Below are 27883 nucleotides of genomic sequence, written 5' to 3'. Positions count from 1 at the left end.
AGACTGACAGCAACAGTATGTAATATTGAGACTGACAGCAACAATACATAATATTGAGATTGACAACATGAATACATAATATTGAGACTGACAACAATAATAATATTGAGATTGACAGCAACAATATGTAATATTGAGGCTGACAATGGCAATACGTAATATTATGACTGACAGCAACAATACGTAATATTAAGACTGACAGCAACAATACGTAATATTAAGTCTGACATCAACAATACATAATATTGAATCTGACATCAACAATACGTAATATTGAAGCTGACAGCAACAATATATAGTATTGAGACTGACAGCAACAATATGTAATATTGAGACTGACAGCAACAATATATAATATTGAGACTGACAGCAACAATATAAAAATTGAGACTGACAGCAACAATATATAATATTGAGACTGACAGCAACAATATGTAATATTGAGGCTGACAGCAACAATACGTAATATTGAGGCTGACAGCAACAATACTTAATATTGAGGCTGACCGCAACAATACGTAATATTGAGGCTGACAGCAACAATATATAATATTGAGACTGACAGCAACAATATGTAATATTGAGACGGACAACAACAATATGCAATATTGAGACTGACAGCAACAATATGTATCCAAACACACTGACTGAAAGATTTCGGCTTCACTCCTAATCTGTATTGACTGAACTGATCTCAGCGTCTGGCACAGACTCAATGGGCCAAATGGCCCACTCCAGCGCAATATCTTTCTATGCATTAGTTTCATCAACTTTGAAATAGGAAGTGAAAAATAAACTTTGATTCCAAGTTCCAGTTGATACCCAGGTGACTGTGACTTGAAAGGACCTGGATGGAGACCAGGGGGTTAGGATTGAGCTCAGGTTTCTTGACGAGAAGAAACTATTTACCAAATAGATCAACATTTTTAAGAATGTACAGGAAAAATAATTTTCCTTTTATTGGTGCTGGGGCATGAATATCAGATTGTTTAAACTCTTCAGATGTGTCTTCTCTCATTCAGAAGTTTACTTTTTGTAATCTTTACCTCAACCAGAAAATTGCGATTCGAAACAGTAAAGGGCTGGAATAAAAGGAAGAAGTTTATTCCCTATTCCTGTCAAAAAATAATTATTTAAAGATTTTGTCCTTGGGACTAAATCTCAGCTGACATTTACAAATTAGCTTTGGCCTCACACTGTTTAATGTCGCAAAAACTGAAAATGCTGGAAAAGCTCAGTCGGTCTGGCAGCATCTGTGGAGAGAGAAACAGAATTAATGTTTCGAGTCCGAATGATTCTTCTTCGAAGCTCACACGAGACTACCCCTCACACACCTGGCTGAGCTCTGAAGAAAAGTGATACGGACTCGCAATGTTAACTCTGTTTCTCTCTCCACAGATGCTGTCAGGCCCTCTGGGTTTTTCTGGCATTTTCTGTTTTTGTTTCAGATTTCCAGCATCTACGGTATTTTATTCCTATCTTAGTGTTTAATGCAGCCCTGTGTTACTCGAGTTTGGATTAGCAAACCCTGCAAAGAGCTTCAATGTTCTAACACACGTGAAAATAAAAAGCAGGATTCCTCGGTGCAAGCTTTTCACGTCAGATTTGTCATTGAGTAGGGAGTCAACCTCAAGCAAATGGTGAGGGAAAGCAAAGAGAAGGAGGTAAAGAAGTGGTTTGGTCATGTAACTCCCAGTAACAAATGGCTTTCCCTGGTCTCCAGGTCTACCCAGCACATCCTGGTTTAGCCTGGATTATGGTGCTGTTACATTAGCATGTGAATGTCAATGTGTGATCCACTGCACATGTGAATGTCAGTGTGTGATCCACTGCACATGTGAATGTCAATGTGTGATCCACTGTACATGTGAATGTCAGTGTGTGATCCACTGCACATGTGAATGTCAATGTGTGATCCCCTGTACATGTGAATGTCAATGTGTGATCCACTGCACATGTGAATGTCAATGTGTGATCCACTGCACATGTGAATGTCAATATGTGATCCACTGCACATGTGAATGTCAATGTGTGATCCACTGCACATGTGAATGTCAGTGTGTGATCCACTGCACATGTGAATGTCAATGTATGATCCCCCGAACATGTGAATGTCAATGTGTGATCCCCTGTACATGTGAATGTCAATGTGTGATCCACTGTACATGTGAATGTCAATGTGTGATCCCCTGAACATGTGAATGTCAATGTGTGATCCCCTGTATATGTGAATGTCAATGTGTGATCCACTGTACATGTGAATGTCAATGTGTGATCCCCTGAACATGTGAATGTCAATGTGTGATCCCCTGTACATGTGAATGTCAATGTGTGATCCACTGTACATGTGAATATCAATGTGTGATCCACTGTACATGTGAATGTCAATGTGTGATCCCCTGTACATGTGAATATCAATATGTGATCCCCTGTACATGTGAATGTCAATGCGTGATCCACTGCACATATGAATGTCAATGCATGATCCCCTGTACATGTGAATATCAATGTGTGATCCCCTGTACATGTGAATGTCAATATGCGATCCCCTGCACTTGTGAATGTCAATGTGTGATCCCCTGAACATGTGTGATCCCTTGAACATGTGAATGCCAACTTGTGATTCCATGTACACGCTGTTAAAAACTAAACATAGTTTAAGTAACTTGCATTCATATTTGTGGGTGATAGGAATAAGCTATGGTTTTAAGCTTAAGTTTCAGTTTAATGCATATTTTTTATTTGTGGGTTAAAAAGGTGAAATCTGGGTCCAGTTTCATTTTAGAGTGCAGAAAGCATCTCTGGAGCTATTTATATACCTGCCTTTTAATGAGGTTTTTTATGACCCTTGAAGTGGAGAACTGTGTTATCAAGGGAGGGGATAGTGGTTTAGGGAAGTTAAAACAAAGTAGAAAAAACTGGTCTGTTGCTTAGCAACAGGGGACCTGCATAGACACAGGGAGAAACAGAATGTGATTTAATTCATAAATAGTTGTTTGGTGGTACAGAACTTGAGTATTGCTGAAAAAGAGACATGTCAAAGCTTTTCATCTTGTACTCATCAGGACACTTTGCAAGAATACCAATATAAAGGAAAAACAACAATTTATAATGTATTTGAAGCCGGGGCTGATTGGTTGGCAACTGGACTCTGATTGGTTGAGGCATTGCCATGGAGAATGCACCAGTGATGGTGACTGACAGTTAACTGCCAAAAACTGCCATGAAATTTAAACCAGGCAGCTTGACCCTGATTGGTCAAGGTGTTGCCCTAAGGAATGAGTCAGCGAATGGCTGTCACTTATTTTGTTTAGCTGAAACAGGCGCAATGTGTGTAGATGTTCTTTCTGTCTGCAAAGAACAGGGCCCTGTGTATTAATATACGTAGCTTTCAGTACACAGGCATGTGCCACACTGCGAGCCCGAGTGACAATCTTAAATTGGTCGTCAGCGTAATTCTTAGCACATTGAAGTTCATTTAGCAAATGTTGTCCAATTGTGGATTTATACATAATGTTGGACACTGTGTTCTGAGTTTTGCAAGCACAGGCTGGTTGGGTACAGTCTGTAACCTGCACACTGTGAACAGTGGCTGGGACATGCTGTTTGATATGATCCATCAATCTTTGGGACATATGGCCTACGTACCTAGCATCACATTGGCACTGAAATTCATACACCACATTACTCATTTGTGTGATAGGCCGAACGTCCTTTTGGCTTGTCGGCAACATCCTGTTAGTGGTGAACACCACTCGTATTGATACGCATAGTAGCAGTGTGAAACAGCTAGCTTCGCCTGTTGCTCAAACTTTTGAGATACCTTAACAAAAACAAAAATACCTGGAAAAACTCAGCAGGTCTGACAGCATCTGCGGAGAGGAACACAGTTAATGTTTCGAGTCCGTATGACTCTTCAACAGAACTAAGGAAAAATAGAAAAGGGGTGAAATATAAGCTGGTTTAAGGGGAGGGTGGGACAAGTAGAGCTGGATAGAGGGCCAGTGATAGGTGGAGATAACCAAAAGATGCCATAGACAAAAGGACAAAGAGGTGTTGAAGCTGGTGATATTATCTAAGGAATGTGATAATAAAGGTACAGATAGCCCTAGTGGGGGTGGGGTGGGGGGAAGGGATCGAAATAGGCTAAAAGGCAAGGATAAAACAATGGATGGAAATACATTTAAAAATAATGGAAATATGTGGGAAAAAAAATCTATATAAATTATTGGAAAAAAGGGGGATCGGAAAGGGGGTGGGGATGGAGGAGAGAGTTCAAGATCTAAAATTGTTGAACTCAATATTCAGTCCGGAAGGCTGTAAAGTGCCTAGTTGGAAGATGAGGTGCTGTTCCTCCAGTTTGTGTTGAGCTTCACTGGAACAATGCAGCAGGCCAAGGATGGACATGTGGGCATGAGAGCAGAGTGGAGTGTTGAAATGGCAAGCGACAGGGATGTCTGGATCATGCTTGGGGACAGACCGAAGGTGTTCTGCAAAGCGGTCACTCAGTCTGCGTTTGGTCTCTCCAATGTAGAGGAAACCGCATTGGGAGCAGCGAATGCAGTAGACTAAATTGAGAGAAGTGCAAGTGAATTGCTGCTTCACTTGAAAGGAGTGTTTGGGCCTTTGGATGGTGAGGAGAGGGGAAGTAAAGGGGCAGGTGTTGCATCTTCTGCAGTTTCATGGGAAGGTGCCGTGGGAGGGGGTTGAGGTGTAGGGGTTGATGAAGGAGTGGACCAGGGTGTCCCAGAAGTAACGATCCCTGTGGAACGCCACCGGGGGGTGAAGGGAAGATGTGTTTGGTGGTGACATCATGCTGGAGTTGGCAGAAATGGCGGAGGATGATCCTCTTCATTCTCTCAGTTGCTTCGCCTCCGTCGCATCTGTTCTGATGATGCCACTTTCAAAAACAGTTCTTCTGACATGTCTTCCTTCTTCCTTATCCGAGGTTTTCTACCCATGGTGGTTGACAGGGCCCTCAACCATGTCTGGTCCATCTCCCGTGCATCCGCCCTCACACCTTCCTCTCCCTCCCAGAACTATGATAGAGTCCCCCTTATCCTCACTTATCACCCCACCAGCCTCCGCATTCAAAGGATCATCCTCCACCATTTCCATATTACAGTATCTTTTTGTTTTACATGTTGTGACCAAAGACCTTCAATTCATCTGCAAGTTCGTTAAAGTTTGCAGTCTTCATTAATTAAGTCAATTAGTATCAGTAATTCTCCCACTGTTGACACCTGAGTGTCCCCAGTATCTCCTGCTATTTTGACACTATCCTCCAAACCAATACATACCTGTTATTTTCTGCCCAAGAGTTAATTCTTTATCTAAACCCACATTCTGCCCTGAAAAACTTACAGCTTTGAGTCTATTTAGAGACATTTGTGTGGAACTTTAACAAATGCCTTTGGCCTATCACGATGCACATCACCTGGAGCGGAATTTTAGGACCTCGTCGTGGCGGGGGAGGGGGTGGGGCTGGGGCGGCGAACTGCTCAAAATTCCATTGGCTTCGGCAGGACCGTAAATCCTGCCGGCCTAAAATCCTGCCCCAGTTTACCAAAATCAATTTGAAGCTTAGTGAGGCAGGATCTTCAATGTCTAAGGCATTCTGTCTGCTGCTCAATCACTTACTGTTGTATAGATAACTCTCAAGTTTTCTCCTGAGCATCACTTTATTATTTAACATGTAATGACTAACAGTTTGTAGTTATTGGCTTGGCCACTTGTTATTGAATATTGACCCCTCATTACTTTTAATTTACCAGCTTCTCTGGTGGCTCTGTCACGGCAATTGTCAATGCCTCACTAACCGTCCTGCTCATCTCTCTCAATATTCTGGGATAAAAACCATCCAAGGCTGGGAAATTGTTTTAAGTGTTTTCAGCTTGAATGACACTGTGTCCTTTAAATTGAAGTATGGAATTTTGCCTTTGAGCATTTCTTTAATGGGGGCTCATTGATTATGCGAAACAGCAGGTGAATTTGCAGAGGAAGATGAAAAGAGTGAGAAACACTCCTAAGAAAAAAGAGACAGGCACACGGAGGGACAGAGGGACGAAGCGGCAGAAATGAGTCAGACTTGGTGAAGTGTGAGCTACATGAGACCAAACTGATGATCAATGGATATTGGATTTCAGTAATCATTATTTTGTCTGACTTGGCCTGTGCTGCCATTGAGATCTCCTCCGCCTGGCTCCTCAGAAAGGGCTCGTTTTAAAATAAACACTGAAACGTACCTTTCATCAGTGACCATGAGGGTCACACCTATAGTCACCAACTTTACCAAGGGGTCACTCTAACAGGCAATCGGCTTTTAATGAACCCATTCCAGTGACCTAATGAGGGTCACGGGGTCAGGGGTCAATCTGCCAACGTATTGGCCCCACCTGCTAATTTCATGTGGCCCATTTTCGAATTTGGACACAGGAAAAACAGGCACATTACAGAGCAATTCCTACACCAGAGGCAGACAGAATGGACATCATACAGAGAGAGTGAGCGGGAGGGAGAGAGTGAGAGTGAGAGAGAGAATGAGAGTGAGAGAGAGTGCAAGAGAGTGAGTGAGAGTGTGAATGAGAGTGAGTGCAATAAAGTGAAAGTGAAAGAGGAAAAGAGAGACAGCGAAAGAGAGAGAGAGTGAGAGTGAGATAGAGTGAGAGAGGGAGAGTGAGATGAGAATGAGAGTGAGAGAGAGAAAGGAAAAACAAAGAAAGGGAAGTGTGAGAGGCAGACAGAGTGAGCAGCAAACAACAAGTTTTATATCTCACCTCGGAGTTTGGGTTTATTGTAAACATCTTCATGAATTTGAATTGGAATTTGCTCATTGTTCTCTCCAGGGTTTAGGTTCGTCTTTTCACCAACAGCAGAGATGGGTTTTGCAGACGACTGATCAGAAGCATTACACAGATTTAGAAACACTTTCTCCAAGGTCTAAAATATATAAATGTAAAAAAAGTTATCAGTGTGTTATAGTACAACTCACATAATGGTAATTAAATTACAAATCATCATTACTTACAGATACATCATGGAGCCTCATTAACTCGTCAGGTGGAGCTTCTGCAAGGAGATGACCATCCCTCATTAATCCAACCTGAGTGACAGAAGGAGTACTTTAGATAAAAGATACAAATGCAGAATTTATTTGAGGTATTTTGGTGCTAGAAAGCAGGAGTGTACCTGAGACAGTCCCACAGGGAGGTAGATCAAAAGGAACCCTTCTTGTTAATCACTGTCTGTACATGGGTTCTCAGTCCTAAGAGGGTCATTGTTTGAAGAAATGCCAAAGAGAGGAGAAACCCTTATCCAGAGAAATCAAATGCAGGGAAGAAGGGAATATAAAGGAAAACAGACTCTCAAACACCTTTCAGTAAACAGCTTTGTAACAAAACTCACACAATTCTGGGAATAACCTGTGCTGTTTGGTTAGAGAACATGAGTGTCACATGTTTCAAAACCACCAGCAAAAGTGGGATAAATTAAAGAACAAGGAAGATGGTTGTGGCTGTTGAATGTCAATCATCTCAGCTCCAGGATATCACTGCAGGAGTTCCTCAGGATAGTGTCCTTGATCCAACCATCTTCAGCTGCCTCATCAATGACCTTCCTTCCATCATAAGGTCAGAAGTGGGGATGTTCGCTGATGATTGCGCAATGTTCAGCATCATTCGCAACTCCTCAGATGCTGAAGCAGTCCATGTTCATATGCAGCAAGACCTGGACAATATCCAGGCTTGGGCTGACAAGTGGCAAGTAACATTCACGCCACACAAGTGCCGGCAATGACCACCTCCAACAAGAGAGAATCTAATCATCATCCCTTGACATTCAATGGCATTACTATCACTGAATCCCCCACTATCAACATCCTGGGGGTTACCATTGACCAGAAACTGAACTGGACCAGCCATATAAATACAGTGGCTACAAGAGCAGATCAGAGGCCAGGAATCGTGCGACGAGTAACTCAACACCTGACACCCCAAAACCTGTCCACCATCTACAAGGCACAAGTCAGGAGTAAGATGGAATACTCCCTGCTTGCCTGGATGAGTGCAGCTCCAACAACACTCAAGAAGCAGCCCACTTGATTGGCACCACATCCACAAACATTCAATCCCTCCACCACCGATGCACAGTGTGTAGCACCTGCAAGATGCATTCACCAAGGCTCTTTTGACAGCACCTTCCAAACCCACGACCACACCTTCCAAACCCACGACCACTACCATCTAGAAGGACAAGGGCAGCAGATAGATGGGAACTCCACCACCTGGAAGTTCCCCTCCAAGTCAGTCACCATCCTGACTTGGAAATATATCGCTGTTCCTTCACTGTCGCTGGGTCAAAATCCTGGAGCACCCTTCCTAATAGCATTGTTTTTTTTTAATTCATTCATGGGATGTGGGCATCGCTGGCCAGGCCAGCATTTATTGCCCATCCCTAATTACCTTTGTTCAAAGGGCATTTAAGAGTCAACCACATTGCTGTGGGTCTGAAGGCACATGTAGGCCAGACCAGGTAAGGATGGCAAATTTCCTTCCCAAAAGACATTATTGAACCAGTTGGGTTTTTACAACAATCGGCAATGGCTTCATGGTCACCATCAAACTTTTAATTCCAAATTTGTATTGAATTCAAATCTCACCATCTGCCTTGGTGGGATTCGGGCCCAGGTCCCGAGGCCAGTGACAATACCACTATGTCACCACCTTGCCTGTGGGTGTACCTACACCACAGGGACTGCAGTGGTTCAAGAAGGCAGCTCACCACCACCTTCTCAAGAGGAATTAGGGATGGGCAATAAATGCTGGCCTTGCCAACAATGCTCATATCCTGAATAAATACATAAAAAAAAATAATCAGAATTAAATTGGCTTGCATGGTTTTCTCATATTTGTTATTAATTGTTTAAGCAAGAAACTGAAGTTCAAATGGAAACTGGCCCACAACAGTGTCTATATTCAAAAACAACACCATAACTATCAATAAACAGAAATCAACAGAATGAAAAAATCTAACTGCAACAAACTGCTCAACTCCTTTGAGGAATTCATGTCCAAAACATGGAGGCTATCCCAGGAACAGGGAGTCTGTCCCGAGATAAATGGAATCTGTACCGAGAACGTGGAGTCTGTCCTGGGAATGTGGAGTCTGTCCCAGGAATATGGAGTCTGTCCCAGGAACATGGAGTCTGTCCCAGGAATATGGAGTCTGTCCCAGGAATATGGAGTCTGTCCCGGGAATATGGAGTCTGTCCCGGGAACATGGAGTCTGTCCCAGGAATATGGAGTCTGTCCCGGGAATATGGAGTCTGTCCCAGGAACATGGAGTCTGTCCCGGGAATATGGACCTGAATTTTGTGCTGGTTGGGCAAGGGCGATCGGTGGGCCCCGAAGCAGACCCGAAATACGCTTCTGTCAGCGATTGGCCCCCAAGCACAATTAGAGAAAGGCTTGGCACTGCCTTTGGGGGTGGGGAGAGGGCAGGCGCCGGTGTCACCGCGGGTGCAGATGGGCGCTTCGAGAGAGCTTCCTGAACGCAGGCAGGATGCCTCGGGGAGCTGCTGACCTCCAAATATTAAAAGAAAGTCCAAAAATGCTGCAGAAAGTGTCCATGCAGCATTACCAAGCACCTGAAAGCAGACCTCATAAAAATGACAATCCTCCGATATTTATTTTTATTTTAAATCCTAACGGAGATTTCATCCCTCCCTTGGATGAGGTTTCACCAAAAACATAAAGGCCGATTGGCCCATCTGCTGACCGTAAAGTTGGACGGGCCACGAAAAGTCACTGACAATTAATGGGCTTAATTACCCTCTTAATTGTCAGCGGGCGCTCTCCCGACTTTTGTGCGTGCCCGCCAAGCGAAATATTGCGCATGTGCACGATGGCGTCGGGATGCTTGCCTGATGTCATCCCACGTGATGTCGGGTCAGGTCTGGTGCCAGTCCCACAGGACGTAAAATCCTGGCCCTCGGAATCTATCCCAGGAACACTGGGGGGGACTTTCCGCACGCCCGACCCGACCAAGCGTAAAACGCCGCGTGATGATGCCATCGCGCACTCGCCCGATATCTCAGTCGGTGGGCATGGGCTGGGGTCGGCAGGTGAAAAGGCCAAGCGGTCTTTGGGTTTTTTGTTTAGGAAGCCTCATCCATGGATGGGACGAGGTTTCTAGCGGCAAATAAAACGAAAATAAAAGTTTTTAAACTCATTAATAACGTGTCCCTGCTCAGGTGACAGAGTCACATGCAGGGGGACATGTTTCATAACATTTCAGAAATCTTTATCTTTAAATGTTTTAAACTCTTCACCTTCCTGTGGTAGCTGGGTGCCTCAGCGCGCTGTCCCTACGTACACACACGCACATGGGCGAGCTGGCGTTCTTGCCCTCCTCCCCTCACGCACACACATACATACACACACACACACACACAGGCAGTGCTGCAGCACGCATTTCACAATGGGTGGGCCTTAATTGGCCCGCCTCAAATCGCGGACCGGCCCCCCCCCCCCCCCATTGCAGGTGGCCTCCAGACCACTCCCGCCCGTCCCCACCGAACACGCCCTGCGAGGGAAAAATCCTCCCCATGGAGTGTGTCCCGGGAATGTGGGGCAGAATTTTCTTGTTGGCGTGCGGGGGCCCTGCATGTGAGAGCGTTAAATAACGCGTCGGGCGAGGGTCCTGATGTCACCGCGTGCCATTAAGATATTTCGTTGGACGGGCATGCGATGATACCTGATGCGTGCCCGCCATTAAGTAACCGGCCACTTAAGGCTCTTGACTCACTAATCGATGCCAACTTTTCAGTGCCTGTGCAATCTTCAGGTCGGCGCACGGGTGCAAAGGGCAGGACACATTTGTATAAACCTCATCCACGGGCGGTATAAGAGAGCTCAGTGGGATCACGAGTGTGCTTTGTCAAATGTTGATTTCTTTAAGTTCCTGATACTTGCCTGTGTGATTTGCAGTACTTCAAAACACATACCAGCTTCTTGGTCTGGACTCACAACCTTCAGGTCAGCACTCTGCAGTGAGGAACCCTTTTTGGGCCTGCGGGTTTCAGGAAGCCTTCCCTTAGCCTGGGAATGGGAGCTGAACTCTCCAAGGGAAGCACCTCCTCTGAGGAGGAAGGAAAGGTTGTAAGGAGGAGGAGGCCAGGAGTGCACATTCAGCCTCCAGGGCAGCTACCTTAGGGAGGCAGGTACAAGGGGTGCAGGGCCAAGAGGTAGTCCAAGGTGGAAGGGGCCTCAGAAGACACCACTATCCTGCTGACAGGGTATACAGGTAGCGAAGCAGCTACCTCAATATGTCTGAGGTGCAGTGCCGAAGGAGGCTCCATCTCTCAAGGAAGACAGTCAACTATATCTGTCAGATGATTGGGCCTGAGATCTCTGCTGTGTGGGGAGAGACGCCATGCCAGTGGCTCTAAAGGTCACAGCTGCCCTCAATTTCTATGCCTCTGGCTCCTTCCAGGGCTCAGTGGGTGATCTTTGCGGTATCTCCCAAACAGCTGTCCGCATTTGTGTCAAGCAGGTGACAAACGCTCTGTTCAGGCATTGACCTTCATCCTCTTCCGTTGGGACCAGGCAAGCCAGACACAGGGAGCCAGAGGTTTCGTGGTGATTGCTGGCTTCCCCTGTGTCCAGGGTGCAATAGACTGTACACATGTGACCATCAAGGCGCCAGCAGGTGAGCCCGGTGCCTTCGTCAACAGGAAGGGCTTCCACTCCATGAATATGCAGAAAGTGTGTGACCACAGGATGCTGATTCTACAAGTCTGTGCAAGGTACCCAGGCAGCTCCCACAACGCCTACATCCTCAGACACTCCCAGGTGCCGGGGCTCTTCACTGCTTCAGCCCAGTTTGATGGATGGCTGCTGGGTGACAAGGGTTATCCCCTCAGAAGGTGGCTCATGACGCCTCGCTGCCATCCAAGAGCAGGAGCTGAACAGCGGTACAATAGGAGCGATGCCTCCACAAGGGCTGTGGTGGAGAGAACCATTGGTCTTCTCAAGATGCACTTCTGATGCCTGGACCACTCAGGGGGCGCACTCCACTACCCCCCCAGATCGTGCCTCAGTGATAGTGGTTGCATGCTGTGCTCTGCACAACCTTGTGCTGGGAAAGGAGGATGCAGTGGACGATGAAGACATCGACACAGTGTCTGTGGCTGCATACAATGAGTCCAGCAGTGAGTCCGAGGATGAGCACACACAGGGAAATGCTGAGGGGGTAGACACTGACCCAGGCATACTCCAGGGAGGCACAGACAGCCGGGAGGCTTTAATCCAATGAACCTTCAGCTAACACACCACATATGGACCTCCAGGACAAGCCTGGCTGTAGGCTCCATACTCGATACCTAAGTGCAAAATCTGCCTGGTTAGGAACATCAACTAAGGTCCTTGTTAATAAAGCTGAATGTTCCACAAAACACTCATAACATTTTTGGAAACCATCCACCTGCAGAAGAAAAGAGGCACCCTCAACCATGGTGACATGTCTGAATTTAATGTCAAGCAAACCAAGTTATTCCAAAAAGAATACAACTGTGTTACAAATCAAAACAAATCATAAGGACCTCATTGTGGCCAACACAAAAGCACCAGTGATAACCCCGTGTTGTGCCTAAGGTGCCTTATGTTTATGTTTGCGGGTGCTACATCTCGGTGCTGACCCCTCGCTGGGAGTGGCATCTGAGACACCTGCTGACTCTGCTGTCCTGTTGGCCTCGATGACCTTGGCTGTTGTCCTCTGGCCCCTGGAGCCTGTGTTGGCACCGCCTGGGAGTGAGCTGCCAGTTCCACAGCTGGCATCTCCCCAGTCGTCGCAGCCTCACCAGATGCTATGGTCACTGGGAGAGGAGCAGAGGAGATGCTGCCCTCATCTGGAGCGCCCTGAGAGGAGCCCACAGAGACGACAGGCAGCTGCTGCGCCAACGTGAGGTCGCTTCCAACCTCCCTGCTCACTGTGGATGGATGGGCACTGAGCTGGGAAACTTGGTGCCCAGACCATCTCCTACACTGGCACTGACCAGCTGAGGTCAATGCCGATGTGAGGGCTTGCTGGTCAGAGCGCATCCCCAGGAAGCCCTGATGGGTCTCCTGGAGGAGCCTCTCCACGAGAGTTGCCACTCTTTCCATGGAGGATGCATGGCGCTCGGCCATGAGGCTCATTGCTTCAGCAAGCATCTGTGTAGACTCCTCCACCACGTACACCAAGCCAAGCATAGCCTCATGTATCTCTCCCAGATGCTCCCGCACACCCGGCCGCATTTCCTGCATTGCTGCGTCGTGGACAACTCCAGAGGCACAACATCAGGCACCGACTGAGCATGTAGCTGGTCCCCTGCAGCCCTCCAACTGCTGGCGCCATGGGCACTCTCTGTCTCTGCCAGCTCCTCCAGCGACTGTGAAGTGCCCTCTCCACTGTGCCCTGGGACACTAGCCGATGTTCTAACTCCCACCCAGGTGCCAGTATCTGTGCTGGTGCTTGCCTGGCAGAGATGGTGTGACGCTGGTGAGACTTCAGGGCCCTCAGGTGTAAGATGGGGCATCTGCTGCTCCTGCTCCCAGCCCTGCTCCGCTGATGCTGAAAGGAAGAACAAGGACATTGGATCAGTTAACATGGAGACAATGTCAATGTTCATCCCTGTCCCCCGGATCATTATGCGCTCATCCTTCAATAAGCAATGGTCAAGCCATGTTGCAAACTTCAATCACTGAACATTCAGCACTGCAATGGCTGTTGGGAGAACAATGCTGACCTCACTACTGGCCATACATACCTGACTGTGGCACTCCAGCCTCACCGACACCAGTGGACCTGGGTGCAAGGCGCCTCTCCAAATCCAGGGCCTCCTGGTTGAAGTGGCTGAGAATGGCTAACTGCCAGGCTGCCAGTCCTCACCTGCTCGGCGGCATTATGAGCATTCTTCACCTGAAAATGAGAGAAGAGCATTGATTGGTGCTACTTGTACCTGGAATCTCTTCGCGCACGGCCCACCCCAACCAGAGTGGGACATATCAGGGCTCCAGTGCCTCCTCACCCCGCTGCTGCTGAACACACAAAAAGATGCTAGGCCTGCTCCCCACCCCCCCACCACCCCCCACCGCCCCCTTGGACACATGCTGCCTACATCACATTAGGCACCACACGATATATCCTTCCATAGCAAGGAGGCGCAAGCATGTGGAGCACAGAGGGCAGCAGATAGTTCACTGCCACACCCCCTTGAAGCTCCCCTCCCAGCATATCATCACCCTGACTTGGACATGTCCTGCAGTTCAAGCACAGCGTTTAGGTGCAGCTCTTCCAGGTCGCCCCCAACAGTCATGTGGGTCTCAGTGTACCACATGCTGCGGGGGCAGAACCCATCTCTTCACCACCCTCTCAGGGTGACCTCGGCATGGGCAATATCTGCTGGCCTACCCAGCAAAGGACACGTGCCATCAATGATTCAATGCAGTCACTACACACAGACTTGGGGTGGGTGGGTGCTGTGCACCGGGGGAAGGCCTACCTGCTGGGTTAAGTGACCAATAACAACGTGGTGCTCACCCTTCCTAAGCGGAACAGGTCGTTGAAGCGCTTGCGACACTGGATCCGGAGCTCGATGGCCCTACCCTCCGGCCTGCCCTGCCCCGATGCCCTACCCTCCGGCCTGGCCTGCCCCGATGCCCTACCCTCCAGCCTGGCCTGCCTCGATGGCCTAACCTCCGGCCTGGCCTGCCCCGATGGTCTACCCTCCTGCCTGGCCTGCCCTGATGGCCTACCCTCCGGCCTGGCCTGCTTCAATGGCCTAACCTCCGGTCTGGCCTGCCCCGATGGCCTAACGTCCTGCCTGGCCTGCCCCGATGGTCTAACCTCCGGCCTGGCCTGCCCCGATGGCCTGCCGGCTCTTAATTGGCCCGCCTGTGAAAATTCCCACCCGTGCCCACCCACTCCCTCTCCCGACCCCCCCCACCAACCAGAAAATTCAGCCCCATGAAATCTGTCCTGGGAATATGAAGGCTGTCCCAGGAACAAAAGGCAAATATTCAAATTAATTCAAAGCTCTGGGGATTCAGTGTGATTGGAGAAGGGATTGGGGAAAGGGATGTGAAAGATTAAAGAATTATTCGTGTGGTTTGGTTAGGTTCGGAGTGGGTGGAGAGTGAGAAATATCTGCTCAGAAATATCTGCTCAGAAATCTTGGAATTTTCTGCACAATATTGCAACATTTTGGACACAGCTTTGAGCACAGACCCACCGACTGTATACACTTGCTGATGTCCGGTGCGATGACACCCTACAAAAAATAATTTGTCCTCATCAATATAAATTTATGAATGAGGCTGTGCAGGCTGATTGATTTCATTCATTCACACACTTTTCAGTTTATGATATGGAATAAGTTTATTTAATAACACTGTTGGGTAATTCTAATTAATTCAGACATTCACATAAAGGTAAGTATATTGTCAAAGAGCAGGAAAGACAAATCCTACCATGTTGGCTTGGCTTGCTTCTTCTATGTAATGAGTTGTTATGATCACTGATACTTTTTGATCTTTTACCACATCGGCCAGATGTTGCCATATCCTCCAAATATAAAGGGGCAAAGTTAATAAAAAGAAGTTCAAAGTATACACCAAGTACATTCATTTATCATTTGTGATATTTCTTAATACTTGATAAAGAACTACTGAACTATCGGAAACAGCATTTTCAGTTAGAAACTCCAGCGTCCATTTCCTACATTAAGTTTGGTCCACTCCTAACTGGAGAAATAGTGAGGTTTTAAAGGGAGTTCCTCTTTCTAAATTCTGGCACCTATTCTTCCCCGATGTACTTCCCTGTTTCTGTGAAACAGGTATCCCAATTGTGGGTGCCCAGGCTCATTGTGTGATGGGGTCTGGTTCACTGTGAAATTAAATGACATCAGCTCATGAAGACAGTGAGATTTCCTCAGCTATTTCAATATCCCAGAAATAGGGGCCAGAAATTGAACAACCAACTGAATAAAGATTACATTGAAAGTTTCACAATGTATTTAATATCAAGCTGTTGTTGGAAATGGCGACACCTCCCGTGGGCTGGCATACACCACCACCATGACCAGCGGCTACAGCAACTTGGCAACAGGTGTCAACACCAAAAACAACAGCCCACAATGCCACCTGGTAGCTTCATATGTGGCACTTGTAGCAGAACCTGTCTCTCAAGGATTGTCCTTTTCAGCCACAGCAGACGTGCACCATATGAAGACACCCCAATGAAACGGATTGTTTGCTGCACATCCACCATCTTCTGTAGATGGAAGGATGTCGGACAATACTCTTTTGGATGCTGAATGAACTGATGTGCATTTTAGAATCAGAGACTGATATAGCAAAGGAGGATGCCATTCAGCCCATTGCATCTGTGCTGGCTCTTTGAAAGAACTATCCAATTAATCCCACTCCCCTTGCTCTTTCCCCATATCCCGTAAATTGTCCTTCTCAAGTATTTATCCAATTTCCCTTTGAAAGTTATTATTAAATCTGCCTCCACTGCCCTTTAAGCAACGTGTTCCAGATCACAACAATCTGCTGCTTAAAATAAATTCTCCTCATCCTCTGCCTAGGTTTGAGATAAAATGTTCTATTTTATTATATACAATATGTTTCTGCTTTATTCCTGTTTTAAGTGTAACTGTTGTGTGGCAATTTTCCAGGATGCTGACTCACTCTCTTGAACCTGGCTCTACTTCTGACTGAGTTTCACATTCAGCTTATCTATTTTAGCAGCTACCCCCTCTAAAGTGACGACGTGTTTTATTTATCAGTTCTTTGTACTGAAGTGTTGATCACAATTCAACACCCACTCACAGCGGAATATTAATGCTGAAAAGGAGACTTTAAAATAGATAATAAAATCAGGCTGCATCAAGCTGTTAAACCCAGAAATCAAGAAGCCAAAATGTCCTGGAAGAATTTTCATACAACGGTGAAAACACGAAGAAAGCTGAATCCCAGTATAGATATTTCAATATATAATTCCAATTAAATACAAATATTAAACATACAAGAGCAAAACATTGCAGTTGTTGAAATAAAAAAAACTGAAAATGCTGCAAACATTCAGCAGGTCAGGCAGCATCCGTGGAGAGACAGACAGAGTTAATGTTTCAGGTCAATGACCTCTCATCAGAATTGGAAAAGGTTAGGGAAGTAACAGGTTCTATGTAAGTACAGAAGCAGGGAAAGGGTGGCAGGTTCCCATCTTGTAAAACAATGCTTTGTGCCCTGGTGGTAAACTCTGTGCCTGGTGTGGCTCAGGAGGCCCTGCTCTGATGTAGCGGTCTCTGCTGCGCTTGCTGCAGAGGAAGACAGTGGGCGGAGGAGGTGCACAACTTGCTGGCCTTTGTTTTCTCTGGGCCCTCTTAGCCAGTTGAGAGTTTTGCTTCTGTTCCCTGCTTTCCATGCCCTTCCACCAGCCGGCCTCCAGAGGGCCTTACCTAAGAAAGGATATACTTGCCATAGAGGGAGTGCAGCAGAGGTTTACCAGACTGATTCCTGGGATGGCAGGATTGTCGTCTGTGGAGAGATTGGGCCGAGGAGGCCTGTATTCACTGGAGTTTAGAAGAATGAGAGGGGATCTCATTAAAACATAAAATTCTGACAGGGCTGGACAGACTGGATGCAGGGATGATGTTTCCTCTGGCTGGGGGGTGTAGAACAAGGGGTCACAGTCTCAGTATACGGGGTAGGCCATTTAGGACTGAGATGAAGAGAAACTTCGTCACTCAGAGAGTGGTGAACCTGTGGAATTCTCGACCACAGAGGACTGTAGAGGCCAGGTAACTGAATATATTTAAGAAGGAAATAGATTTTTAGACTCTAAAGGTGTCGAGGGGTTTGGGGAGAGAGCGGGAGTACGGCATTGAGATAGAGGATCAGCCATGATCATATTGAATGGTGGAGCAGGCTTGAAGGGCTGAATGACCTACTCCTGCTGCTATTTTCTATGTTTCCATGTCACAGCCATCAGCGACTGTTGCCCTGTTGGCAGTATCAATATCCGCCACCTTCATATCTCGCTTGCAGGTGTCCATGTTGCAGAGAAATGGACACCCAGGAGGTCATGACTCAGAGGTAGTTCACCGCACAGAAGGTCTGTGTGTATACGACCGTCATCCATCTGATGAATGTGGCCGAGCCAGAGCTGATGTCGTTGGCTTAGCAATGAGTGTATGCTGATGGAATCAGCAGACTCCAGGGCCTCTGAGTTAGTGACCTTGCCCTGTCAAGAGAGGCTGATGATATGTCGAAGACAGAAAAGGTAGAAACTGTTCAGCCTTTTCTCCTGCCTAGTATATGTTGTCCAGGTCTCACTACTGTAAAGGAATGCAGTGAAGATGCAGGCTTGGCTGACTCAGGGTTTGGTGCTCTCGGTCAGATTGTTGTTGTTCCACACTCTCTTACTCAGCTTGGACAACAACTGCAGCTTTTGCAATTCATGTGTTGATTTCAGCATCAAGTGACAGATAAACTGCTGCTTGTGGAGCTTGGATATGTGAAGCTAACAACCTCCAGCATCACATTGTCAATGCTGATAGATAGGAGGGCAACATCCTGGAGCACATGTGACTTGTTATCAAATGTTGTTTGATAATTGCTCCCGTAAAGCTTCTTGGGATGTTTTGCTTTGTTAAGGTGGCTACATAAATGGAAGTGGTTTTTGTTGTTATTATAAACATCTCAAGTTCCTGTTAAGCTGAATATTTTCCTGGGCTATTTAGGATCTGTTGCCTGGTAACCATCTATCATTGGGCTGATGCTTTCCTCAGTTATGCATCACTGGTTAGTTCCCAGCCACAGCAGCAGCTCCAGCAATACTGACTCAATGGGAGGTGAGTCTAATGGGTGTCCCAGATAGGTCTGTGTCCAACAGCTGATAGACACAAAGACTCCCAACAAAGACACTTGCAACAGGCAGTTTTAAGATGTAATTCGCTACAAATATTTAATTTTCTCCCAAAAATTTCCACACAAGTAAAAGTCGATGAGAGGAAACTGCATTTTGGCTTCTCAGTAAAAGCTCCAGGTTGGATAATCTGGCTCCTAATTAATACCTGGCTCGTAATATGGGATCCACTCCAACAGTTGGTTCATCCAGTAAGAGGAGCTGGGGTTTATGGAGTAGAGCAACTGCCAACGATACTCGCCGTTTCTGACCGTCACTGAGAAAAATCAGAACCCACTGATCAATCAAACCATTTATTATTGATAATTAGAGCGAGTTTCTGATAGAAAACTCCTTGGAGATAAATGCCAATGTAAATGGATTCTTACAACAACATGACAGGCAAGTGGCTACATGTTAAATATAAAACATGTTGACTGCAAAAAAGCTTCCCAAACCTTTAACCAAACTCGGCTCCATGGAAACGTCAGTGGATTTCCTGCCATGGGCGGGAGTTCGAGTTGGGGAGGAGGTCAGTGTTAATTTTAATATCAAATCTTCCACATGGATTTCACCACAACACTTTGGAAATGTGACAGCAATTCTGCTATCTTCACTTTTTAAATAATGTGGAACTTTAATTTCTGCATTTAGGTATCAGAAAATGTATAAATTGATGATTATTCGGATGGCAATTTGCATGTTTTGAAATTTAAATGAATGTTTTGGTAATCCAGACCAGAAGCATCTCTTTGGTGTCAAACTGCTGACACACTCTCCTTCCTTTCCTCTGGGTACTGCAGCTGAACAGATTAACAATCTTACACCAGAACTTGCTGCTTTGATAGAGTTTATACCCATCAAATTCTCCTCCACCCCAATATTCCACCTCCCATATTTACCTCTTTATAGAAAGCCTGACTAGGAGTGAGCAGGTGCACACCCCACCCCCCATCCTCCCATCCCTGTCCTCTCCGCCTCATCTGCATCCCCTCACTTCCCTCCCTGGCTTCCCTCTCCCCCTCCCCTCCTCCCCTCCTCCCCATCACCTCACTCCCCTCCCCTACCTCCCTCTCCCCCTCTTCTTTCCCTTCCCCTCCCCCTATCGCCTCAGTCCCCTCCCCTCCACTACCTCCCTCTCTTCCATCTCCCCTCCCCCACATCCCCATCCCCTCACGCCCCTCCCCTACCTCCCTCTCCCCCACCTCACCCTTCTCTTCCCCCCTCCCTCCCCTACTTCCCCCTTCCCTCCCATCCTTATCCCCTCATCTACCACCCCCTCCCCTTCCCCTCCCCACAACTCCCCCTCCCATCCCTCTCACCCATTACCTCTATCCCTCCCTTCCTTCCCTACCCCACCTTCTCTTCCCCCACCCCGCCTCATCCCTCTCCCCTCACCTACCTCCCCTCCCCTTCCACTTCCTATCCCTCTCCTCTCCTCTTGTTTCCCCCCTTCCATCCCTCTCACCCACCTTCCTCTCCCTCTCCCATCGCTCTTCCCTCACCCACATTCCCATCACCCTCCATCCCTTCCCCCTCTCCTCCAGTTCCCCCTTCCCTCACCCACCTCTCCCACAGCCGTCTCCCCTCACTCACCTCTCCCTATCTCCCTTCCCTCACCTACCTCTCCCGCATCCCTCTCCACTCCCCCCTCCCTCCACCTTGTCCTCTCCCCTCCCCCCTCCCAGATGTAATTGAAATGTTTTTTCTAAGTTGCCTCCTCTTGTTCTTCATTCTGAGAGTGAAGTCAGGAAAAATGTGAGAGTATATCATTTCAATCCCTCGCTTCCCGGAATATTAAAGGTCATTAGATATTTAGTTGAAATTTCATATAAACCACAATTAGTACAAGGTGAGGTTTCACTGCTAATTCTATGGGATGAGATAGGAACTTGTGGAAAGACAAAGTCACAGGTTGGAGCTGGGGGTGTGATGGGTACACTCCTCCCCGAGGAGCTGCTGCCTCTTTAATTCAAATACACTTATCATACCTGAGATGTTTGACAAGTTGATTCTTGTCAGGAAGATTGAGAAACTTAACAAGGAATGAGAGACGACTTTCGATGTCTTTGCTGTTCAGGCCATGTATTCGCCCAAAGAACCAAAATGTGTCTGTAATGCTGAACTCATTGTATAACGCTAATTCCTGTTTGAGGTCAAACCAAATGAGTATTTATTGATATCATACAGGAGCAATTTGGAACAAAGAAACTTCATAGGATCATACAATAGTACAGCACGAAAGGAGGCCATTCAGCCCAGCCAGTCTGCACCAGCTCTGTTAGAGAGTGTTCCAGTTAATCCCACTCCCCCACTCTTTGTCTATCTCCCTGCAATCTTTTTCACCTTTAAGTATTTATCCAATTCCCTTTCGAAGAATACATTGAATCTTCACCATCTTAACAGGCAATGCATTTCAAACCCTAAACACTCTTTGTGCAAAAGGGATTTTCCTAGTGGTTCTTCTGCCTAACACCTTAAATCAGTTCCCACTGCTTATCAGCCCTTCAGCCATTGAAACAGTTTCCCCTTATTTATAAAAACAAAAAAACTGCGGATGCTGGAAATCCAAAACAAAAACAGAATTACCTGGAAAAACTCAGCCACCGATGCTACCAGACCTGCTGAGTTTTTCCCCTTATTTACTCTATCTAAACATTTCATGATTTTGAACGCCTCTATCAAATCTCCTCTTGACCTTCTCTGCTCTAAGGAGAAGAATCCCAGCTTCTCTAGTCTCCCAGTCCTGTAAACCGCTCTGTTCTTTCTTCACAGCTTTCACATCCTTCATAAAGGGTATTGCTCAGTGTTGTTCATGACACTGTACAGTGTACACAATGAGTGTTTTAAAAAGGTTTAATTTAACTCTTTGGTTTTTGTCCTTTTTGCTGATGTTTATTGTGCTTTATAAGGTGCTTTATAAACTGGTCTATTAACTTGTCCTGCCTGCTTCAAGAACTTGCACTCAAACACCCCCAGGTCTCTCTCTCTCTTGCATCTTTAAAATTGTTACCCATTTGTTTGTATTGTCTCTCCTCACTTTTCCTATCAAAATACATCACCCACTTGTATCTGCGCCCACCAGAGTCACAGAATGGTCACAGCACAGAAGGGGGCCATTCGGTCTGTCATGTCTGTGCTGTGCCACTCCCCACACTTCTCCCCTGAGCCCTACACATTCTTCCTTTACAGATAATAATTCATTCCACCTTGAAAGTCTCTGCCTCCGCCACAATCTCAGGCAATGCTTTCCAGGTCCTAACCACTTCTTCTTCATGTTGCCATTGCTTCTTTTGCTAATTACCTTCGACCTGTGCCCTTGTGTTCTCGACCCTTCCGTAAAAGGGGGCAGTATTTCACTATCTACTCTCTCTAGAACCCCCTATCAAATCTCCTCTGAACCTTCTCTTCTCCAAGGAAAACAGTCTCAAACTCCCTAATCTATCTTCATAACTGAAATTACTCAACCCTGGAACCAGATTCTCGTGAACCTTTTCTGCGCTCTCTCTAATGCCTTCACATCCTTCCTAAAGTGCGACATGAGAATTGGACGCAATACTCCAGTTGAGGCAGAACCAGTGTTTTATACAGGTTTAACATAACTTCCTTGCTCTTGTACTCTGTGCCCCTATTAATAAAGCCCAGGATGCTTTAACCATGCTGTCAACCTGCCTTGCCACCTTCAACAACTTGTGCACAAAAATACCCAGGTCCCTCTGCTCCTGCATCCCTTTTAGAATCGTACTCTTTATTTTATATTGTCTATCCATGTTTTTCCAACCAAAATGAATCATTTTCCATTTCTCTGCATTAACTTCATCTCCTACTTGTCCTCCCATTCCACCAACCTATGACCTTTTGAATTTTTACAATATCCTCACAATTCACAATGCTTCCAAATTTTGTATTGTCCTCAAATTTTGAAATCATGCCCTGTACACCAAGGTTTATGTCATTAATAAACATCAGGACAAGCAAGGGTCCCAACACTGACCCCTGGGGAACTCCACTACAAACCTTCCTCTAGCCTGAAAATCTTCCACTAACCATTACTCTCTGCTTCCTGTCACTCAGCCAATTTCGTATTCATGTTGCTACTGTCCCTTTTATTCCACGAGCTGTAGTCTTTCTCACAAGTGTGTTGTGTGGCACTTTATCAAATGCCTTTTGGAAGTTCATGTACACCACATCAACAGCATTACCCTCATCAATCCTCTCTGTTACCTCTTCAAAGAACTTAAGCAAGTTAGTTAAACGTAATTTTCCCTTAAGAAATTCAAGCTGGCTTCCCTGTTTTATGAGTATTTTCTATAACAGAATATATAATCATTGGCTGTCTGAGCCACTGAAACTAATAACCTTTTCAAAGTTTAAAGACACATGAAGATTTGTACCTGAGGCATGTATCCCACCATCCTGCCTGGTACCTCATGTCCTGGGAATGCTGGAGGTTTTCCCAGGACTGTAATTGTTCCCTTTGAGATGCATAATCTTCCCAAAGCACAACGCAAAAATGTTGTTTTCCCACAGCCACTGGGACCCAACAGTCCGTATCTATGTGAAACAGATTTATCAGTGCACACACTTCATACACATTCTGCATATCCCTGCTAACTCACTAGAATACGTTATACTGTTCACCATAACCTGGGATGCAACATGTTATGTCTTTAGACTCTTTCTGTATTAAGAGGTTTAAATAAAACATCACCACACTTCCTCTCTGCTCCTTAACTTTGGAAATGCTCCAAGCCTGAAAAAAAACGTCAACAGAGCTAGAAAGGGGGAGAAATTCCACCTCATTTTGACATGTTTTCTGGTGTAAAATGAAGGGAAAAAACTTATCCTCATTGGGCTGTGATTTCCTGTGCCTGAGCTACACCTGAGGTGTAGTGACCTCCATATTGAGCTGGGCATGCATAATGGCTCAGAGCCCAGGTGAAGCAGGTTTGATACAAATGGGACTAACGTCTCAGGCACTGACCCAGGACACATTGTTCAGCCTTTCCAGCCTGGAATGCCCCCCATATTGGATGCTTATGTGCCTGAATTACATCAGTAGAAAAAGGGGCAGAGAATGAATTTTGAAGCCAGAACTTCTAGGTCAATTAACTGAAAGAAGTTTCTTAAATAAATTTGTGATAATGCAACAGCAATCCTTTCAGATATAACCCAGCAGCAATACTTACATCTTCCCCTGTGACAGAGTGAGGTTAAGGTTATTGAGCACATTCAGCTTTCTATAGGACATACAGACTCCCCTACACTCAATAACAGGCTGGCTGATGTCATTGGTTGCGCCTGGATACATTGGCATAATGTCCTGTTCATCAAAACTGCTAAAGTAAAAAAGAAATTAAAGATAAATTTCAGTAGAACTGGAAACAAATTAAAACATAAGGAAAGATTGTTTATGTTTCTTAGCAAGCATAAAAATGTGTTTTCAATGCAGAGCAGTGAATCAAACCTGCACATTAAAGCTCAAATTGTTAATGGTCAATTATCCCATCACCTCAGATCCATAAAAGAAAGTTAAAGATCCAGCGATAATTGTTTCAATTGTTAGGGCAACTTCATTTTTAAATTTTTTACACATTCATTGACTCAGTGACTGATTGTAGTTATTGCACCAATTACATGGGGCTACATCCATCTTTCTGCATTCTGTAACATCACAGAATCACAGAATCTCACAGTGCAGAAGAGGCCCTTCAGCCCATCGAGTCTGTACCAACACGTGAGAAACACCTGACCTACCTACCTAATCCCATTCACCAGCACTTGGCCCATAGCCTTGAATGTTATGATGTGCCAAGTGCTCATCCAGGTACTTTTTAAAGTATGTGAGGCAACCCGCCTCCACCACCCTCCCAGGCAGTGCATTCCTGATTGTCACCACCCTCTGGGTAAAAAAGTTTTTCCTCACATCCCCCAAACATCCTGCCCCTCACCTTGAACCTATGTCCCCTCGTGACTTACCCTTCAACTAAGGGGAACAGCTGCTCCCTATCCACCCTGTCCATGACCCTCATAATCTTGTACACCTCGATCAGGTCGCCCCTCAATCTTCTCTGATCCAATGAAAACAACCCAAGTCTATCCAACCTCTCTTCATAACTTAAATGTTTCATCCCAGGCAACATCCTGGTGAATCTCCTCTGCACCCCCTCCAGTGCAATCACATCCTACCTATAATGTGGTGACCAGAACTGTACACAGTACTCCAGCTGTGGCCTCACCAAGGCTCTATACTACTCCAACATGATCTCCCTAGTTTTGTAATCTGTGCCTTGACTGATAAAGGCAAGTGTCCCATATGCCTTTTTCACCACCCCACTAACATGCCCCTCTGTCTTCAGAGAGCTATGGACACACACGCCAAGGTTCTTTGTTCCTCAGAACTTCTTTGTCAAATTACTCCTTCCAAAGTGTATCACCTCACACTTTTCAGGGTTAAATTCCATCTGCTACTTATCTGCCCATTTGACCATCCTGTCTATATCTTCCTGTAGCCCAAGACACTCAACCTCACTGTTAACTACCCGGCCAATCTTTGTGTCATTAGCAAACATACTAATCCTACCCCCCACATAGTCGTCAATGTCGTTTATATAAATGACGAATAATAGGGAACCCAGCACAGATCCCTGTGGTACGCCACTGGACACTGGCTTCCAGTCACTAAAGCAGCCTTCTGTCATCACCCTCTCTCTCCTACAACTAAGCTAATTTTGAATCCACCTTATCAAATTACCCTGTATCCCATGTGCATTTGCCTTCTTTATAAGTCTCTCATGTGGGACCTCGTCAAAGGCTTTGCTGAAATCCATATAAATTACATCAACTGCACTACCCTCATCTACACACCTGGTCACCTCCTCAAAAAATTCAATCAAATTTGTTAGGCATGACCTCCCTCTGACAAAGCCATGTTGACTATCCCTGATCAAACCTTGCCTCTCCAAGTGCAGATAGATTCTCTCCTTCAGAATTTTCTCCAATAATTTCCCTACCACTGAAGTGAGACTCACTGGCCTGTAGTTCCCTGGTTTATCTCTACAACGCTTCTTAAATAGCGGAACCACATTAGCTGTTCTCCAGTCCTCTGGCACCTCCCCCGTGGCCAGAGAGGAATTAAAAATTTGGGTCAGAGCCCCTGCGATCTCCTCACTTGCCTCCCTCAGCATCTGGGACACAAATCATCCAGACTTGGAGATTTGTCCACTTAAGCCTGCCAACACCTCCAATACCTTGTCACTCCCTATGTCAATTTGCTCAAGAACCTTGCAGTCTCTCTCCCCGAGTTCCATACCTTCATCCTCATTCTCTTGGGTGAAGACGGATATGAAGTATTTGTTCAACACTCTAGTGATGTCCTCTGGCTCCACCCATAGATTGCCCTCTTGATCCCTAATGGGCCCTACTCTTTCCCTGGTTTCCTCTTCCCATTGATATACTTATAGAATATCTTGGGATTTTCCCTACTTTTACCAGCCAGAGCTTTCTCATATCCCCTCTTTGCTCTCCTAATTGCTTTCTTAACATCCTGGATGTTATAAATATGGGTATAGGGTGAGAAAGTGTAGTTATGGGAGAAGATCAGCCATGATCTTGTTGAATGGTGGAGCAGGTTCAAGGGGCTCCTCCTTCTCCTATTTTTTATGTTCTTAATTCAAATCCAGTGCATTTATTGTCAAAGGGCCATTTCCACCATTTAACAGGGCAGAAATCCAGTCTGTAGCATCAACACCTCATTCTAATCAGAGAGGGAAAGGGTCAGTGTTACTGTTGTGAGCTATCTCCCTACTGACAGCTCCACCAAGTCAAAAACAGAATTACCTGGAAAAACTCAGCAGGTCTGGCAGCATCGGCGGCGAAGAAAAGAGTTGATGTTTCGAGTCCTCATGACCCTTCGACCGAGTCATGAGGACTCGAAACGTCAACTCTTTTCTTCTCCACCGATGCTGCCAGACCTGCTGAGTTTTTCCAGGTAATTCTGTTTTTGTTTTGGATTTCCAGCATCCACAGTTTTTTTGTTTTTGTTTTTAGCTCCACCAAGTGGTTTGATTGCCTATTGCATGTGCAGCACTCACATATTCTGCAATTCATGCTCATTTTCATTTTTCGTTTCGCAGCGGCCCACGCCTTCTGTTCTCTCTCTTCTGCTGACCCTTCACCCAGTTTTACAGAGCCTATCAGAAACTGCAAACAACCTGCACAACAGGGAGACAGTTCCTCAGTGATATGGAGGAATCAAACCACAGACAATGCTCGACTTCTCCAGGCAAAGGGTTTTCTCCTCTTACACAGCCTCGGGAGCTGCTCAATCCCTCTCTGGTGCCACTCATATTCTCAATAGGGGCATTATCAAGCGGTTGTAACCAGGACTACGTGATAAGTGGCACACTAAAGCTTGGAGCAGCCACTGCAAAGGCTCAGTGGGGAAAGGTCACAGTGTAAGGCTCACTCACTAGGGTACCCTGAGGGGCTGGAAACCGGTTAATGCCCTCAGGCTGCAGGCAACAGAGATTGCCTGATATGAAATATAAATGAAAGTTGTAAATATAAGCTGTAATTGTTAGTGTAATGAGGCAACTCAGAGAGTCACATATAGAGAGAAGTTGAACTGTATCGCATTTGATGTAATGTCAAACTTGAACTGGTCTGTAATGTACTTTTACAAGTTTTATGAATAAAGTATATTCTTTGAAGAAACTATTATCTTGTGACTGGAAGCTACTTCATAAATCCAGAAATATTTTAAACTGATTATTTGCTTTTAAGAAAGATTTTGAAAATGATATTGTTGGTTGATAATCACCTATCCTGCACAGACTCTCCTGAACTCACTCAAGTTCGGCATGTTACTGAGGCAAAACAGCTTCACAAAACCAGCCAAGTATCTGCCCAGGAATTGTTTCTTCAAACCCAAGATTGA

At 45.8% G+C, this 27883-nt stretch overlaps 1 protein-coding gene across 4 annotated transcripts in view; it reads right to left on the bottom strand.

Moving 5' to 3' along the window:
* Window positions 1-27883, bottom strand: part of abch1 (ATP-binding cassette, sub-family H, member 1) — a 77569-nt gene that overhangs the window by 36920 nt on the left and 12766 nt on the right. The window contains exons 1-7 of one of the 4 annotated variants that reach the window (XM_041208924.1): window positions 24135-24258; window positions 23340-23499; window positions 20937-21091; window positions 19115-19222; window positions 15507-15600; window positions 7028-7102; window positions 6777-6939 (exon numbers count right to left, since the gene is read on the bottom strand). In XM_041208924.1, coding sequence (XP_041064858.1) covers window positions 6777-6939; window positions 7028-7102; window positions 15507-15600; window positions 19115-19222; window positions 20937-21091; window positions 23340-23499; window positions 24135-24256 — 877 coding nt within the window. In that variant the 5' untranslated portion in view covers window positions 24257-24258. Of the gene's footprint in view, window positions 1-6776; window positions 6940-7027; window positions 7103-15506; window positions 15601-19114; window positions 19223-20936; window positions 21092-23339; window positions 23500-24134; window positions 24285-27883 lie in introns of those variants that run through there. The other 3 variants (XM_041208904.1, XM_041208913.1, XM_041208897.1) reach the window with 3 other exon arrangements.

Source organism: Carcharodon carcharias, chromosome 2 (genome assembly GCF_017639515.1).
Source record: "Carcharodon carcharias isolate sCarCar2 chromosome 2, sCarCar2.pri, whole genome shotgun sequence".
Taxonomy (NCBI): Eukaryota; Metazoa; Chordata; class Chondrichthyes; order Lamniformes; family Lamnidae; genus Carcharodon; species Carcharodon carcharias.
The sequence above is the reverse complement of the archived record's forward strand: the minus strand, read 5'-3'. Positions and strand labels throughout refer to the sequence as shown.